General features: G+C 49.1%; 1 protein-coding gene across 1 annotated transcript; it reads right to left on the bottom strand.

Moving 5' to 3' along the window:
- Positions 1-469: 469 nt before the first annotated feature.
- Positions 470-14,877, bottom strand: Ttll13 (tubulin tyrosine ligase like 13). The gene is made up of 15 exons (XM_055623501.1): positions 14,813-14,877; positions 14,039-14,306; positions 13,090-13,130; positions 11,498-11,616; positions 9,381-9,511; positions 8,833-8,989; positions 8,296-8,439; positions 7,868-7,953; positions 7,365-7,596; positions 6,581-6,765; positions 4,031-4,216; positions 2,431-2,611; positions 1,967-2,146; positions 1,083-1,194; positions 470-702 (listed from the first exon to the last, which is right to left on the bottom strand). The coding sequence occupies exons 2-15, from the start codon at positions 14,293-14,295 to the stop codon at positions 497-499; spliced, it is 2,217 nt and encodes a 738-aa protein (XP_055479476.1). The 5' UTR covers positions 14,296-14,306; positions 14,813-14,877; the 3' UTR covers positions 470-496.
- Positions 14,878-15,366: the final 489 nt, after the last annotated feature.

Raw genomic sequence — 15,366 nt, 5'->3', positions numbered from 1 at the left:
TTTAATAAAAAGACGGTTCAATTTCCTCTGGCACAGGCTGCCCAGGCCTGTCTGATTCTGCCACTGTGGCAGGAAGGGCGAACCCTCAGCAGTCTTCTGATGGCGACTACACCATACCTTGGGCATTTGACTCCTCTGGGAAAGGAATTCCTTGTTGCTTAGTGACCTCTAGCCCCAAGCCACACCCAGGGTTCAGACCCATCCTTTTAGCAATAAACCCAGCCTAAGGCTTGATAAGCAGAGATGCATACAGGCTGGCCTTAGCCCTTCATCTTTTAGTCTTTACCGATCCCCAAAGAATCTTAGAATGTTGAAGAATTCTTGATGCCTTTGTTTTTTGCCTTTTGCAAGCAACGGTCCTGGCCAGAGCTTTTCAAACTGGAACTTGATGGCAGTCTTTCAATTAGCAAAGATTGAAGGCCCTTTACTCTTGGTTGAGTGCTGGGCTTCCCTTCTTTTACCTGTGTTGGATGATGTTAAGGAGCGGGCTGGAATGCTACAGCATTGGTGCAGAGGCTGGGCATAGGGTGAGGTTCCCATTGGCTCCTCTGTGTTCAGAGTTTACCACGGAGGGCTCGGTCCATGAGTCACTTTCCTGTCTTTCGGGATGCAGAAGATAGCCCTGCTTTGGGGTTAAAGTGGATGGCACTGATCCAGTCAGGGCTCGGTTTATGGCTTCTAGCCTTCTGCTGGCTTGGCCTTCTGCAGTAGAAACATGGATCCCTACTAAGTTGTAGTATTCACAGAAGAGATGTTCTCACCTCTTTCCCACCTGTGGTCCAGTTACACGGAAGAATAGCATCCCATGCTACCCTCCAGGATCTGTATCACACTGTATTTTAATTAGTCTGTTTACACATCCATTTCCCTGTTAACTTCTGTTGAGGGCTGGGACTGTTTCTGCCATGACTATCACCAGGGTCACTAGATAGAAGGAAGTAAATAAATGGGGTCCACTGCCTTCCCCCATTCCTCCACTACCAGGATTGCCACTTTATATCTTGGAAGCATCCCAGCCGTAACACTTGCTACTGGGAATTTCTGTCAGTCAAAAGTGACCAAAGCTAGTTTTGTATACTTACGGCTAGTGAGCCTGACTCTAGAGCTGGAAAAAGAGTGCTTCCCAGACTTCTTCATTGACACTGAACAGGGACCAATGGCTGCTGAATCTCCTATCCCGTTGAAGTTCCTGGACTGCAGATGGTACCGGGGATGCTGTGCAATTGCGGGATTGATGCTTGATAGTGGCCCTAAGATCCTGGGGATCAATTCGTGGGGCCGGAGTGGTTGCAGGAAATGAGGAGGGACCTGCTCTGAGGCAGCCCCTCTCAGGAACACCAGTGGGACCAAATTCACAGGTTGCAGTTCTTGACTGCCCAGCCCGTCCTGGTGAAATCTAGGCTAGAGGAGAAGAGCAGCCCCTTACCATATTTCTTGTGAGGCTGGGTAGAGTGTTGGAAGAAATATATAGCTAAAAAATAAAAAAATTTCTTCCAGGCCATAGCCACTGTTTTAACTAGTTATTCTTTCCAGGTTCAACAAAAATAGAGGGCCCAACAGGTCGGCTACTAGCCAGTGAAAACGGCAGCATCTGTTTTGTTGGCCCGCGATTGTTTAGTGGCTCCCACTGGAGCCGGGGCACTGGCAGTGCTAGGGTGATTACACAGAAGCCACTGAGCATGGTGGTAGCCTTGTTATTTGTCAGTCATGAGTTGTGGGTTACTGTGAAACAGGAATAGAGACAGCAAGTCTCTGGCAATTGAGAAAGGTGGGGGCTGCACTTTGCTGGATTGTGACACCAAACCCAAGGGAGCCTGGGAACAGATGTCATGGAACCAACAGACCCTCTCCCAGGCTCCAGTGACAGATACCATCACATAAACCTCTTTTGGTGGAGCCACCACCACGTGTTGGCATCACAGCCCTTGTTCCCTGGCTTTGTGACAGGCTTTGCAGGGACCCTCACCCGATACTCATGAAGCTTTCTGTGGCCCCGGTGGCTGGGGTACAGCATGCGGGTGAGCTGCTCTACAATACCCAGGCTTCTGATGAGATTCTCTCTTTGTAACAGGAGCTTCATCCGCTCAAGCTCTTCCTCTTCTATAATGTCCTGAGGCTGCATAGTGTCCAGGTGTACTGGGAGCAGCTACAAGGTACAGGAGAGATACAGGATGTCCAAGATGAGTCTCACACCATCAGCAAGGATGGCCGCAGGACCCCTGCCCACTGTACCCCCTCCTCTCCCCAGGTCCCACTGTAAGACCCCCTTAGCTGTCCATTCTCTCACCTTCTGTTCCAAAGGTCAGATCCACTTTACTAGTTAGAGACTTATCTCTCTCAAGCAAGGGGAGAGAGGACAGCAGGGGTTCCCTTCTCTAGTAGCCCCAATTTAGTTTCATGTGAGGAGATAAGAAACACAGCCCCTGACACCTCTTTGTCCCGGTTCCGGCTCCTGTAAGGCAAGTTGGTGGCAAAGCACCGTGTCATTGCTCTGGCACGGCTTTTCTCCCCAGCTGATTCACCCTGGTTCTGGTCCTTGTTTTCCTTTCGCTTCTTGGTGCCTGGGTTCTCCTGCTGTTCCTGCTTTAGGCGAATCTCTTCTAGTTGCTGCCTGACAAGACACAGCAGTTTCAGACAGTGAAGAGACTGTGTGGGAAAAATGGAGGGTGAGGGAAAACAGGATGGGCTAATAAAAGGAAATCATGATGTGTTGCTGGAACTGATTAGAGCATATAGGAAAGAATCATTAAGAATCTGTTAATGTCCCCGCAGTCTAGGAGGCAGAGACAGGCAGATCTTTCTGAGTTCTAGGCCAGTCTGGTCTACAGAGCAAGTTCCAGGACAGCCAAGGCTACATACACAGAGAAACCCTTTCTCAGAAGAAAGAAAAAAAAAATCTGTGGGTGGACTGGGGTGATAGCTCATGCTGTAAAGTTGTTGCCCTGAAGGCAGGAAGTCAGTCGACACCTTTGGTCCGGGCCACACAGCTAATGTATGGACTCACCACTGTATTTTCCCCACCCCATCCCTTTGCTCAACCTGTGTCCCCTGTTGGACTTGCTCTCTATGTTTCTGACCCTAAAGCCTGTTATTATGGCTGTCTCCTTGAACTCAGGTTCAAGCCCCAAGACCTGTGGGGGGGGGGGGGGGAAGCCAGTTGTAGTAGCATATTCTTGTATCTCAGAACTGGGGAGGCAAAAATTAGGTAAGTCCCTGGCCAGCTAGCCTAGTCTACTTGGTGAGTTTCAGGCCAATGAAAAATATAAAGGGGGCCAGATATGGTAGCACACACTTCTAGTCCCAGCACTTGGGAAGCCGAGGTCTATGAAGTTGAGGTCAGCCTCATCTATACAGCAAGCTCCAGGCCAGTCAAAGCTATACACTGAAACCCAGTTTTAAAAACACAGAACTTTAAAAAAAATAATAAAGAATAATAACAAAACTGGGCATGGTAGCACACGCCCGTAATCCAAGCATTTGGGGGTGGGGCAGAAGCAGGCAGATCTCTGTGAGTCTGAGGCCAGCCTGGTCTACAGAGCGAGTCCAAGACAGCCAAGGCTACACGGAGAAACCCTGTTTCGAAAAGCAAAAGACAAACCAAACAAACAGACAAAGAAGAACAAGCAAGTGAGAGTGGCACGATGTGCTCAACTGGTAGAGGTGCTTACAACCAAACCTGACCACCCGGGTTCATTCACTGGAGCCCGCTCGGCGGAAGGAGTCAACTGACTCCCTCCCCAAAGATCTTCTGGCTTCCACATGTGCACGAGGTACACACTCTCACAAAGAAATAAGCGCAATCTTTACATATTTAAAAACACACAAAGCAAGGTGAACAGCTAAGGAACAACACTGGAGGTCGTCCACCGGCCTCCACATGCATACGTGCGCACACATATATTGCATACAAATACGTGAGTGAAGGCGTGCCTGTGCATGCCTGCATGCAGAGAGAACCTGCCAGGGAGCAACTCAACTTCAGGATTTGCCCCTCACCCACCTGGACAGAAGAAAATGCCGCCAAGGGTACCTGGCACACTCCTCTCTGGCCTTGGAGGCAGCAGTCTCCTGGAACAGGGAGCCATTGTGCTTGAAGAAGGGCGCGTATTTGTCTGAATCAGGCCCGGGGTAGATCCGCCGGTATCCCCCCAAGTGGGAATCTTCATAGCGTTCCTGGTCCTGCATGGCGGCCTGGGATGACTCGATTTGTTCTCGCCTATGGAAACCAAGCTCAGGGAAGTCAGAGGAGGGAGAAAATACCAGCCAAAGCATTCAGAACCTGCCGCTGGCTGCCTGGTCTTCCTGAACCATGCCTGTGGAGAGACGCACCCAAGCTCATGGCCAGCCCCACCATATATCATCAAATTAGTGTGGTTCCCAGAATTCTGATTCTCTGCCTGTGTGCAGAATGACCTATTCATGAGCAGACATCCTAAGTTACCACAGTCTTTTCTATTCCTGATTGTAAGTGTAAGACCCATACACTACAGAAAATGTGAAAGGAAAGGATTAAACTGGATGGATTAAAGGTTTGTAATCCTAACACTGGGAAGGCAGATGTCGGAGGAGCTAGAGTCCAAAATCAGCCTCAGTTCCATAGAGAGATCAAGGCCAGATCGTCAGCGTCAGAAAAGGTGCTACCAGGCCAGGATGCAGCACAGCGGTAAAGCATGCGCTTCTCACACGTGAGGCACACAGTTCATACCCAGACTGTGAAAAAGAAAGATGCTTATATTTTAAGTGTTTGTCCATTTACTTGAGACAAGATCATGCTAAGTGGCTCAAGCTGGCCTCGAACTCATGATTCTCCCAATTCCACCTCCTGAGGGCTAGGATATAGTCCCATGCCACTGCACCGGGACTCCTTTATTTCTTTAGTCCAGCGTCTTCCATCCACTTTCCCCCCGGAAGACAGGATTCATTCCCTCCGGAAGCCAGCCAGGCTTTTGAGAGTATTCAGGGTGCTTAGAATTATCCTTCACTCCCATTCACCACACTAATATCTGAGTGCCTGCCATGTGCCAGACCTTAAGGCTATTTTGAGGAATCAAATATACTTTGCCTCTGCATATCAAGATGCAAATAGAGAAAAGCAGTGTCATTATCCAGCCATTCAACTCAACCTTATGTCTCATTAGCAAATTACAAATTCAGTATCATCAACCAGTTATGTTTGTAACCTATTTTATAGTGAAAATAATGGGTAACAACTCAAACTATTTCCTAATAAGCAACTGAACTGTTTCCTATGTGTTATTACTACAAGAATTATCAGGAATTGGTTTCTAATTGAGCTTTATTAGAAAACAAACTAGTTTCCCGCCACGGCTCAGGCACTTTTGTGGAAGAGGGGAATAAAGATCATAAGAGCTAGTAAAAAATAAATAAATCACTAGTGCAGTCAATACTCCAGTTTGGGGGCGGGGGGACTCACAAGCCCCGATCCCTGGATGAGAAACGACTCCCAGCTGATGCCTTCTGGAGAGAGGGCGAGTTGGTTCCCTTTAAGAGTGTGGCACTGACGCTCCAGGGGACGGCCCCACTCCAGGGGGTATAGAGACAGCACAAATAGCCTTGGTACGTTATTAAAAAGGGAGAAGAGACAAGGAGTTGGAAGGATAGATCTGGGAGGAGTTGAGAGTTGGAATTGGGGTGGGCTGAATATGGTAAAAATACATTTTATGGATGTATGAAATTCTGAAAAATAAATAAAAATATAGTGTTAAAAAAATAGCTTGGAGTTATGGTGCATCATTAGTTCAAGGCCTGCCTGGGCTACATAGGAGTTCCACCCTGAACTGTATCTATCAAGAACCTATGTCAAAAAATAAATAACAGAACAAAACAACCCCCCAAGCAGCTAATCACACTAGAGAGTTCCTTGTGTGCCTTGTGAAGAAAGCTACAGAGTGTGCCTTATGCAACAGTCTGGTAGACAAGGAGAAAATATTTTTGTATAAACACATTTAGACTTTTAAATGCTTGTGCAAATATAAAGATGACAGTAGTGATGTGGTCCAGCTGAAAACTGATTGCTGCAGGAGAGGGACATGAAAGACCTCAATGTATTTTTTTAAATATGTCTCTGTAATATATTATATATTATCTATGCCAAAAGAAGTGTTTGAAAGCTAATCAGCTCCTTGTAGCCTTCTCCTTCTTTTATGAAAGGAATAACAAAGAAGTTAAATTGCACAACTAAACACCTACTAGGTAGGACCTTCGAGGTGGCTCAAGGGATAATGGCACTTGCAGCCAAGCCCAAGGACCTAAGTTCAATTCTCAGGACCCAACAAGGAGAGAACCATCTCCCACTTGTCCTCTGACCACAGGTCTGGCCTGGCACACGTGCAGAAACACAAACACACACACATCAAAAAAGAACTAGATAAACTCGTACCATATTAGCTTAAAAATAAATAAACTGGGCACCAAGACGCACACCTTTAATCCCGGCCACCATGAGGCAGAGGCAGGTAGATCTCTGAGAGTTTGAGACCAACCTGGTCTACATATCTAGGTCCAGGCCAGCTAGAGACCTGTCTCAAATAAACAAACATCTGTCAGATACCAGGCACACCTGACTTCTCGTGGCTGTTGGTGGCATAGGAAAAGCCTTTCCTTGACTCGACGCTTGTCTTCTTCAATCACCTTCTTTTTGTCACAGCCCCGGAGGTTGACGAGGTTCATGGCGTCACAGAGAAGCGCATCCTTCACCTCTCGATCCAGGCGGGAGTCTGTGGTGAAGCTTGGGGAGTGGTTTACCTGCCGAGAGGAGTCCTTATTGCCCCTTTCCTAGACCACCTGAGCAGGTGGTGGTCTGCAGCTCTAACTGCAGGCCTGGAGACAAACAGCTCCGGCCTGCGGCCCGAGCCGACAGCTGAGAGGAGATTTGCCCAGTTTGCAGGCTAGTGAGCGAAAAACAGACAACTCGACTGCAGAAACTGGGTCCTCAAGGGCAAGGCTTACTCCAAAAGCACTGGAGAAGCCTAAACATGGGTTACTGTGTTTGCTTGCTTGCTTGCTTTTCTTGGGTGTCTGAGATAGGATTTCATAGAATCCAGGCTAGCCTCAAATTCACCATGTTAGCTGAGGCTCATTCTGACATCATGATCCTCCTTCCTCCATTTCTCAGGCACAGAGATCACAGGCATGTGCCCCCATGCCCAGTCTGAATTGCTATTGTAGAGGTCAAAGACTATCACTCTCTGTCGCAGCAGATGATGGAAGTCTTACGCTTTCGCTCAGTTCTTGCCCACCCTGAGCCTTCTACCTCCTCATCCCCCCTCTTCTGCCATGTAAGTGTAGTCCTTCCCAGGCGAGGCCTGTTGCCTTTGACCTTGTCAGGTCCAAAGAAATCTTACCTCTAGAAGCCAGGGCTTGAGCTTGTGGTCCAGTAAGATGTCAAAGCCCAGGATCTCAAAGCAGGCGCATGTGCCTCCACACAGGTATTGGGGGAAGCAGGTGCGATAGTTGTGACGAAGAACAGAGTGGGCTGAGATGATGGTTTTGATGATGATGTCTTCGATGTCCCCCCACATCTCTCGGGGGTCATAGCTGTGTTCTCGCAGCCAGGCATTGAGTGTCGACAGCTTCCTATGAGGCCCAGTGCTCAGGGGAGGACCAATTTCCATGCCAGCAGGACCTGGCTGCAGGCAGGAGGCTCCCTGACTTTAACCCCAATTCCATGTCTGGGACCCTGGGCTGGGAGCTGGGATCAGTTATCAGGGCTCTAGGTTATTGAGCCTACGCTTAAGAGCTCAGACACAGAGATTCCTGGGAAATGAGCTTCCCAGGTACCACTTGGGTTTCATGGGCTTCTGAGACTTCGAGGGGAAGAAGCAGGGGAAAACAGAATAGGGGATACCTCTTGCTGCCCACGGCATCATCTCGGACAAAATTCTCGTTGTGTTTATTGATCGCGTAGTTGGTCAGGTGCATGCAGACCTCCTCCTGTGGGGTGAATGACACTGCATTGGGTCATGCTGCCTCTGCCTCTCCGGCCCTTCAGCGACTTCTCATCACCCACTGCTTTGCCCCAAGATTGCTCATCTCCTGGCCCTCTTCACCAGGGACTTTTCCTGCATGGTCCTGGGAAGGAGGCTGGGCTGGAGAATTCCATTAGAAACCTTGCCTTGGCCACCACCCAGTAAGCACGCCCCCAGGGACTACAGCTCCCACTGACTTCCTTCCTCGGTCTTGGCTGACAATGACAAACTTTTCTGCCATGTTTGTGCCTAGAGCCATGGCACTCACGGCGACGGAAGAGAAGAGAGTGCCACCCCGCCTCCTCACCAGGTTGTTATGGCTAGGTTCCACATATGGCATGGTGGCAAAACGGGCCAGGCCTTCCTCATACATGAAGATCCGGAGAGGGTCACAGGAAGTGATCAGAACATAGATTCGCATGTCAAACTTGAAGCCATCAATGAGGAAGGGCTAAGAGCATGCAAACCCAGGGGGAATACTAATGAACTTCCGAAGTGCATATTACATGCAATACATGGTTATTAAAGGTGCTTCCAATACGTAAAACGCTGAATCCTCACAATAAGCGTATCAAGCAGTTACTGTTATTATTCTCATTTAACAGTGAGGAAACAGAGCCAAGGAAAGGGTCAGATAACTGCCCGGAGATTGTATGTCTGGGAAATGGGAAAGCTGCGAGTCGAACCCAGGCTGCCTAGCTCTAAACAGTGGCTACCGTCTGTCTGTAAGACAACGAAGACAGCAAAGAGGGCAGGAGCCTATAATTGACTTCTGGCCCTGGTATATGAGGGATGTGGCATCCTAGTGTGGGGACAGGCCTGGGGGTTCCGAGGTGGCCTTCACCTTGGTGATGTACTGCTGGCAGATCATATGCTCTCCTGGCTTGATTTCCTTGGGGGTTCTGGTGATAAAGATGCCACGCCCCTGACAGCCGCTATCTGGCTTGCAGATATAAGTGCGGGTTTTCCGCTGACGACCGTAGGCCTGGAACTCCCCATAGCTACATGCAGAGAGAGGCTGGTCAAAGGGTTTCTGTGCATCCTGACTGTCCTGGGACCCCCATGGCCAGCTTCTTGTTATCTATTTCCAGGCTGTTCCTGGTGGACTTAGCCTCGGACCCACTTTGCTTTGGCCAACTGAAACTTTCTTTTTTTGAGACAGTCTCTCTTTGTAACCCTGGCTATCCTCTACTTGCTATGTAGTCCAGGCTGGTCTCTAACTTAGAGAAATCCGCTTGCCTCCTCTGCCTCCCGAGTCCTGGGATCAAAGGCCTGAGCCACCACTCCCGGCCAGCTGAATCTTTCATGGTCCTGTTCCAACCCTCTGAAACAAGCCTACAAGACTACAGAGAGTGAGTCCTCATTCTGCCCCCAGGATCTAGGCTCACTCACTCTGCAGGGAGGCACCAGGTTCGTGGGAAGATGTGATACTCAGTAGGGTAGAGCTTCTGCATGCGGTTGAGGTTCCGAGCCAGCAGGTCTTTGCGGCAGATTTCTGTCATGCCAGGGAAGTGGTTGATTTTCTGAAACAGAGCCAGTTTGTTATACTGTTCCCCCCAGTAGCAAGTGGCAGCTCCCAGGACCTGGGCATCCCAGGAAGCCATAGAAGGGGTCTGGGAAGGAAAGGAAGATGTCAGAGTGGGTGGCAGCACTGTTATTGAGTCAGCAAGGGCGAGACAGGAAGCTTCCAAGAGGTGGGTGAGAAATCCCTCCATGGCCTCTCCCCAGCACAAATCTACACACACCAAGGCTGCAAAAAGGAAAGACAGCTGGAAAAGCGTAGACTAGCCAGGACCTTGTGCCCTCCAGCCACCTCCTCACACCTCTCAGCAGTTCACCAGATAATGATGCTGTCAGTGGTTCTAGGTTCAATTCCCAGCAACACACACACACACACACACACACACACACACACACCACACCACACCACACCACACCACACAGGGTTTAAAAGAGGAATAATGATACATGATAACACAAAGAAATAATAAGAATCACATTTCCTTGAAGACACAAAGGAGCAAAGAAAACTGAGTTGAGTGTAGAGAATGCACACCACCGAACCCAGAGGCCACACACTGAGAGCTGGTGTCTGCTGGAGGCCCTTAGCTGTTCCTCCCTGCAGGAATGGCAGGCAGAGTGCAGGACGGCTGAGCGTGCTCAGCAGTCCTCAGTCGCTAGCTGTGCAAACCCTGTGTCCTAGTCTTCCTGTCCTCTCTCTAACAAACGGCATCTGCCATTCAGGGATGTTAAGGATTTCATAAAGAAGCAATATAAAAACACCTAACGGCATTTGACCAGTTGCAGAGGAATCCCTCAGTGGAAGCTGTTCATTACCGTTAGCTAGTGGCCATCACTGACAGCTGCTCCCTGCACACCCCGGCTTTGAGGCTTTGAGGCTTCTCCAGTCTTTACGGTAGTTGCTCTCTCCTAGCTTCCTCCTTTAAGACTAGGTGAGGACAGGTTACAGTGTCCTGGACTCCTTTCCTAGATTCCCTGAACGAAGCCTACAGACCCTTTTGTGCTGCATAGTGACATTTCAGTTAAGGACAGACTACATGCCTGATAGTGGTCCTAGCAAACTTTATCACCCAGTGACATAGCAGACATTTGTTCAGTATGATGCTGAAATCACCAACCAAGCCACTCCTTGCAAATATATCCTTGTCAGTAAGCCACACATGACTTCGCCACACACAATGACACACTGTCTTGTTTTTTTGTTGCTGTTGAGCCAGGGTCATGATATATAGCCCAAGATAGATAGCCTCAAATACTTCATCGTCTTGACTCAGCCTGCTGGGATTACTGTCTTGTATCTCCATAGCATGCCTAGCCCCATGCATGTATTTCTGGCTGGCCCTCTCTCTCTCCCATCTCCCTTCCCTGTTGGGGAGTTGATTTTTTTTTTTTTTTTCTTTTGAGCCTGGATGTATGTAGAATGGCCTTAGGCTCCTCTTGATCCTTGTTTTCACCTCCCAAATGCTGGGATCACTTGTGTATTTTACCACACGTGGCTCTTTGACATTATCTCTCAGCAACCTGGCATCTACTTTCTTGGTAGCTGTGTGATGCTAAGCTGCTTAGATACTATTCAGTTTGCCTAAGCACTAGTCCCCATTTTTTTTTGGATACTGGAAATTGAACTCAGTGCCTTGTGCATACTAGGCAAGCACTCTAGCACTGAGCACTGGGCTACGTCCCAAGCCTTCTGCTGTTAGCTCTAAAGCAGCTTTCCAGTCCTTGCCCGGAGATGGGCACACATGCTCTCCATGAGGCAGGCAGGTTCCTCAGATGCCACCAGTGTGAACTAATAATGTGACAGGGATGCCCACCAAACACTTCAGATAACAGAAGCTCCAGAGAGCCAAGAGGAGACTATTTTTATTGGAGGCCCGGTGGCCTCCATGTCTAGAGAAGTTGCAGCCTTGGAAAGGGGAAGTCTCGGAGTGCCAGGGGCAGACAGGGTGGGAATGTTCATTTTGGATGTTGGGCCAGGACGTTGGTACCTGAAACCTCTTCATGTCCATGACTCGTTCCAGTGAGACAGAACAGTCTGTCCAGTACACAGTCCACTCTTCATCCTCTCCTACCTCCTTCAGGCCACACATTTGGGCTGCCCGGCGCACTGTAGAGACAGGGAGGTTAATGCTGCCAGCCGAGGCACCAGCCAGGAACTCTAGCCGCATGGAAGAAGGAATGACCTGACCGACTGCCGACTGCAGGGGCGTGTGGCTCTTACCTCAGCATCTTAGTTACCAGGTCGTGATTCCAAGTTCATGAGGCTAGCAGAGAAAACAAGGGCCAGACAGAAGCCCTGCTGCTCTGGGTCAGGACTGTGTGGGTATCCGATGACCCTCAGTCTGGGGCGCACTGCCACCTAAGACTCTGAGTGAATCTTTATACAGATGTCAGTGAGGAAGGATGAAAGCCCTAGCTGGGGATATTACTTACATGATTAAAGCCCCGTGAAAGTCTCTCAGAGGGAAAACGTGGTTTGTGTTTTTGAGGTGTCGGAGATTAGAACTAGGGCTTTTTTGCACAGCAGGCAAGCCCTTTACCATTGAGTTATATTCTCGACCCTTCAAAAGCAGCTTTTTTTTTTTTTTTAAAGATTTTAATGATTTTTAAACATGTGTATGTGGGTGGGCACATTTGCCAGATCATGCATGGGGAGGTGAGAGGACAATTTGCAGGAGTTTCCTTCTACCGTGTGGGTTCCCAATATTGAACTAGGGTTGTCAGCCTTGTTGATGAGTGTGTTTATAGAATGAGCTGTGTCCCTAGCCCCAAAAGCAGTAACTTTTCCTTATGTTCCTTTTTTGAAGGGTAGGGCAATGGTGACATTCAGTCATTTGTTTGTTTGTTTTTTACAGGGCCTCTTGTAATCCAGGCTATCTATGTAACCAAGAAGAACATTGAACTTCTCATCCTTTTGACTGCATTTCCCAAATTCTGGGATTAGTGGGGTGCTGAGCATCAAATCTAGGGCTTCAGGCATGATAGACAAGTAGTCTATCAATGAGCTATTCCCTCCGTCACATTTTTCTTTTATTATTTATTATTATTACTTTTTTTTTTTTTTGAGACAAGGGTTTCTCTGTGTAGCCCTGGCTGTCCTAGAACTCACTCTGTAGACCAGGCTGGCTTTGAACTCAGAGAGCCTGTCTCTGCTTTCTGAGTGCTGGGACTAAAGTATGTGCCGCCACCACCTGCAACCACTTTTTTTTTTTATGCTTATCATCGTATATCTACACCTATGTCTATTTTTTTGGGGGGTCAGGGTCTCATTATGTAGCTTTGGTTGTCCCTTGCTCTGTAGCCCAGGCTGACCTGGAACTCACAGAAATCTGCCCGCTTCTGCCTCTCACATGTCTGGCTTGTGGTTTGGGGGTTTGGTTCGGTTATGGGAAGGGGTGTTGGCCAGGTGACTGTGGAGATGTCCTCCCTACTGATACTAACTGCAACATCTCAGCTGTCAGGAGCTAAGCCTGGGGATAGAAGGGAGTCAGGGGCTGGAAGAAGGGCTGTGAGTGTCCCAGGAATAAGAGCAACAGTCCCTCTTGCACAGGCAGCCGTGAGTGATGAGCTCCGTGCTTACCACTCTCATACTTGCAGTTGGTCAGATTGATGGCCAGGACCCTGAAATGGAGAGATAATAGAAATCAGGCAGAGAGGAGGGAAGAACAGGCTCCAGGCTGCCAGGAGCCTGGGTTCCTGGGCAAACTTAAAATACAAACACATTTTCTCTAGAAGCACTTTTTTCCTCCCCAGAGACAGGGTTTCTCTGTGTAGCCCTGGCTCTCCTAGACTTTGTAGACCAGGCTGGCCTCAAACTCACAGAGATCCACCTGCTTCTGCCTCCCTGAGTGCCGGGATTATAGGTATACACCACCGTGCCTGGCTTCTAGCATCTTAAACTTCTTAAGCATCTTTAAGCATCTTAAATACCAAACCAACATGCAAAAATTCCAAGCTGGGCAGACCCAGATGCTCTGATTTTTTTTTTTTTTCTGTTTCAGCAAAGTTTAATATTACTTCAGTCTTTCTTTTTGAATTTTCTAGAGAGGATTTCTCTGTATAGCCCTGGCTGTCCTTGAATTTGTTCTGTAGACCAGACTGGCCTTGAACTCAAAGATCCATCTGCCTCTGCCTCCAGAGTGCTGGGCACAAAGGCATTTGCCACCACAGACAATTTTTTTTTTTTAAATGTGAGCATTGTGGATTCAAACTCAAGGTCCTCATGCTTGTGAACCAAGCTCTCTTCTCCAACTGAGCCATCTGTCTCATCAGCCCATTGTTACTTGGTTTTTGAGTGAGGGTCTCATACTGCAGTGCATGCTGGTCTAGAGCACAGTAATCTTTTTTGTCTCAGCCTTCCTAGTGCTGGGATTATAGGCACACCCCACCATCTGGCTCTCCTCTCCCCTCCCAAAGGCTAAGGTGAAAGCTTAAACCCCACCTTTTGGTGCTCCCCTACCAAATGACGGTGTGAAGCCAAGGGGTAACTCTCTAGTTAGACTTGTGGGGCATCTTGTGGGAAAACTTACCTTCGTTTTCTCTTTCTCTTCCTCCTCCCGACTTCCAAATCATCAATGTTGGTTATACTTATGGTTTTCTTAGGAACTTTCTTGGCTACAATAGATAAAGCAACTTCATTTTCATGTTCTTTATAGTCAGGCTTTGCAAGTGCCTGCTGGGAAGCGTTTGGGCTGGTAGCTTCCTCTCTAACGCACTCTTCCTCAGACTCCTCTTCCTCAACATAGTCTTCCTCAGATTCACTGGTCTTACAGGTATTGGGCTCCATCCTCTTAGATTCTAAGGGAAGAGGAATGAGAGTGAAATATTTGTCAGACCTCTTTCCAGGCCCAGGAAGCCCTGCAGGAATTCACCTAGAGCCCCTTTCCGGTGCTAGAAGGAAACGTTGCCCTTCCATACCAGTACTACTGTAAAATAGGATGTTTCCAAGTAGAGGGTTGTGGGGAGAATGAGGTGCTTGTAAGATGGAAAGCCCTTAACGAAAAGACCCCATCCTCCAGGATCACCCTGTGTTATTCAACACACTACAATGCATGCAGTACAGAGCTTGGTAGGAGCCGCGACGGCGGCCGCTTTGTTTCCTGAATGGGGAAAAAGAGGTGGCTGACAGAACTGGGAGACTCTTTGCTTTAAAATACCAATGAAGGTAAAAGGCTACCGGGCCGGCGACTTCCCTGAGCCAGGGTTCAGTTTCCCTATGTGAACACTTTGGGGTCGGGTATCTGAGGGCTGAGACCATTTGGGCTATGATAGAGGAAAGGAAACCCACGGCAGACACTGCCCACCCGAGGTTTCGAGGAGAGCTCAGGGGCTGCTGGAGCTGCCCCTAGCGGCCCGGGGCTGGACTCAGCTGGTCGCTCATGGCAGCCCCTCGCTCGCTGAGGCTCTTCCTGGGCGTTGCTGGACGTCGGGGACTGTCTCTTCGTTCCACAGGACTGTCTGTCCCCGCTGTCGCGAGGGGGAGCCCGCTCCCCCTCGGGGTTAACTTCTAGCTCCGAGATCCTGGCGGCGGCGGCGCCTTCTTAAGCAAGCCGACGGCCGCCGCCGCCGCGGTCGCTATGGACACGAAGGCGGCCCCTAGCGTTCTGGGGGCGTGGCCTCCCCGGCAACCACGCCCACTTTGGAGCCAGCCGAAGCCACGTGGGCCCCGCGCCGTCTGCGTTCGTCGAGGTCCGGGTGCGTAGGTGCCGGTGAGCGAGCCCGTTAGGGCGGGTTCGTAACTTCTCTATTCCACCTTTCCTGGGATCTCTTGGCCAGGCCAAACAAGTCTGCATTTGGGACAAGTAGCTGCTCGTGTTTCTTCTGCATTTCAGAAATGGTGCTACGAAAAAAAATTCCC

Source organism: Psammomys obesus, unplaced genomic scaffold (assembly GCF_907164565.1).
Source record: "Psammomys obesus unplaced genomic scaffold, mPsaObe1.curated_primary_1811, whole genome shotgun sequence".
In the NCBI taxonomy this organism is placed as follows: domain Eukaryota; kingdom Metazoa; phylum Chordata; class Mammalia; order Rodentia; family Muridae; genus Psammomys; species Psammomys obesus.
The sequence above is the reverse complement of the archived record's forward strand: the minus strand, read 5'-3'. Positions and strand labels throughout refer to the sequence as shown.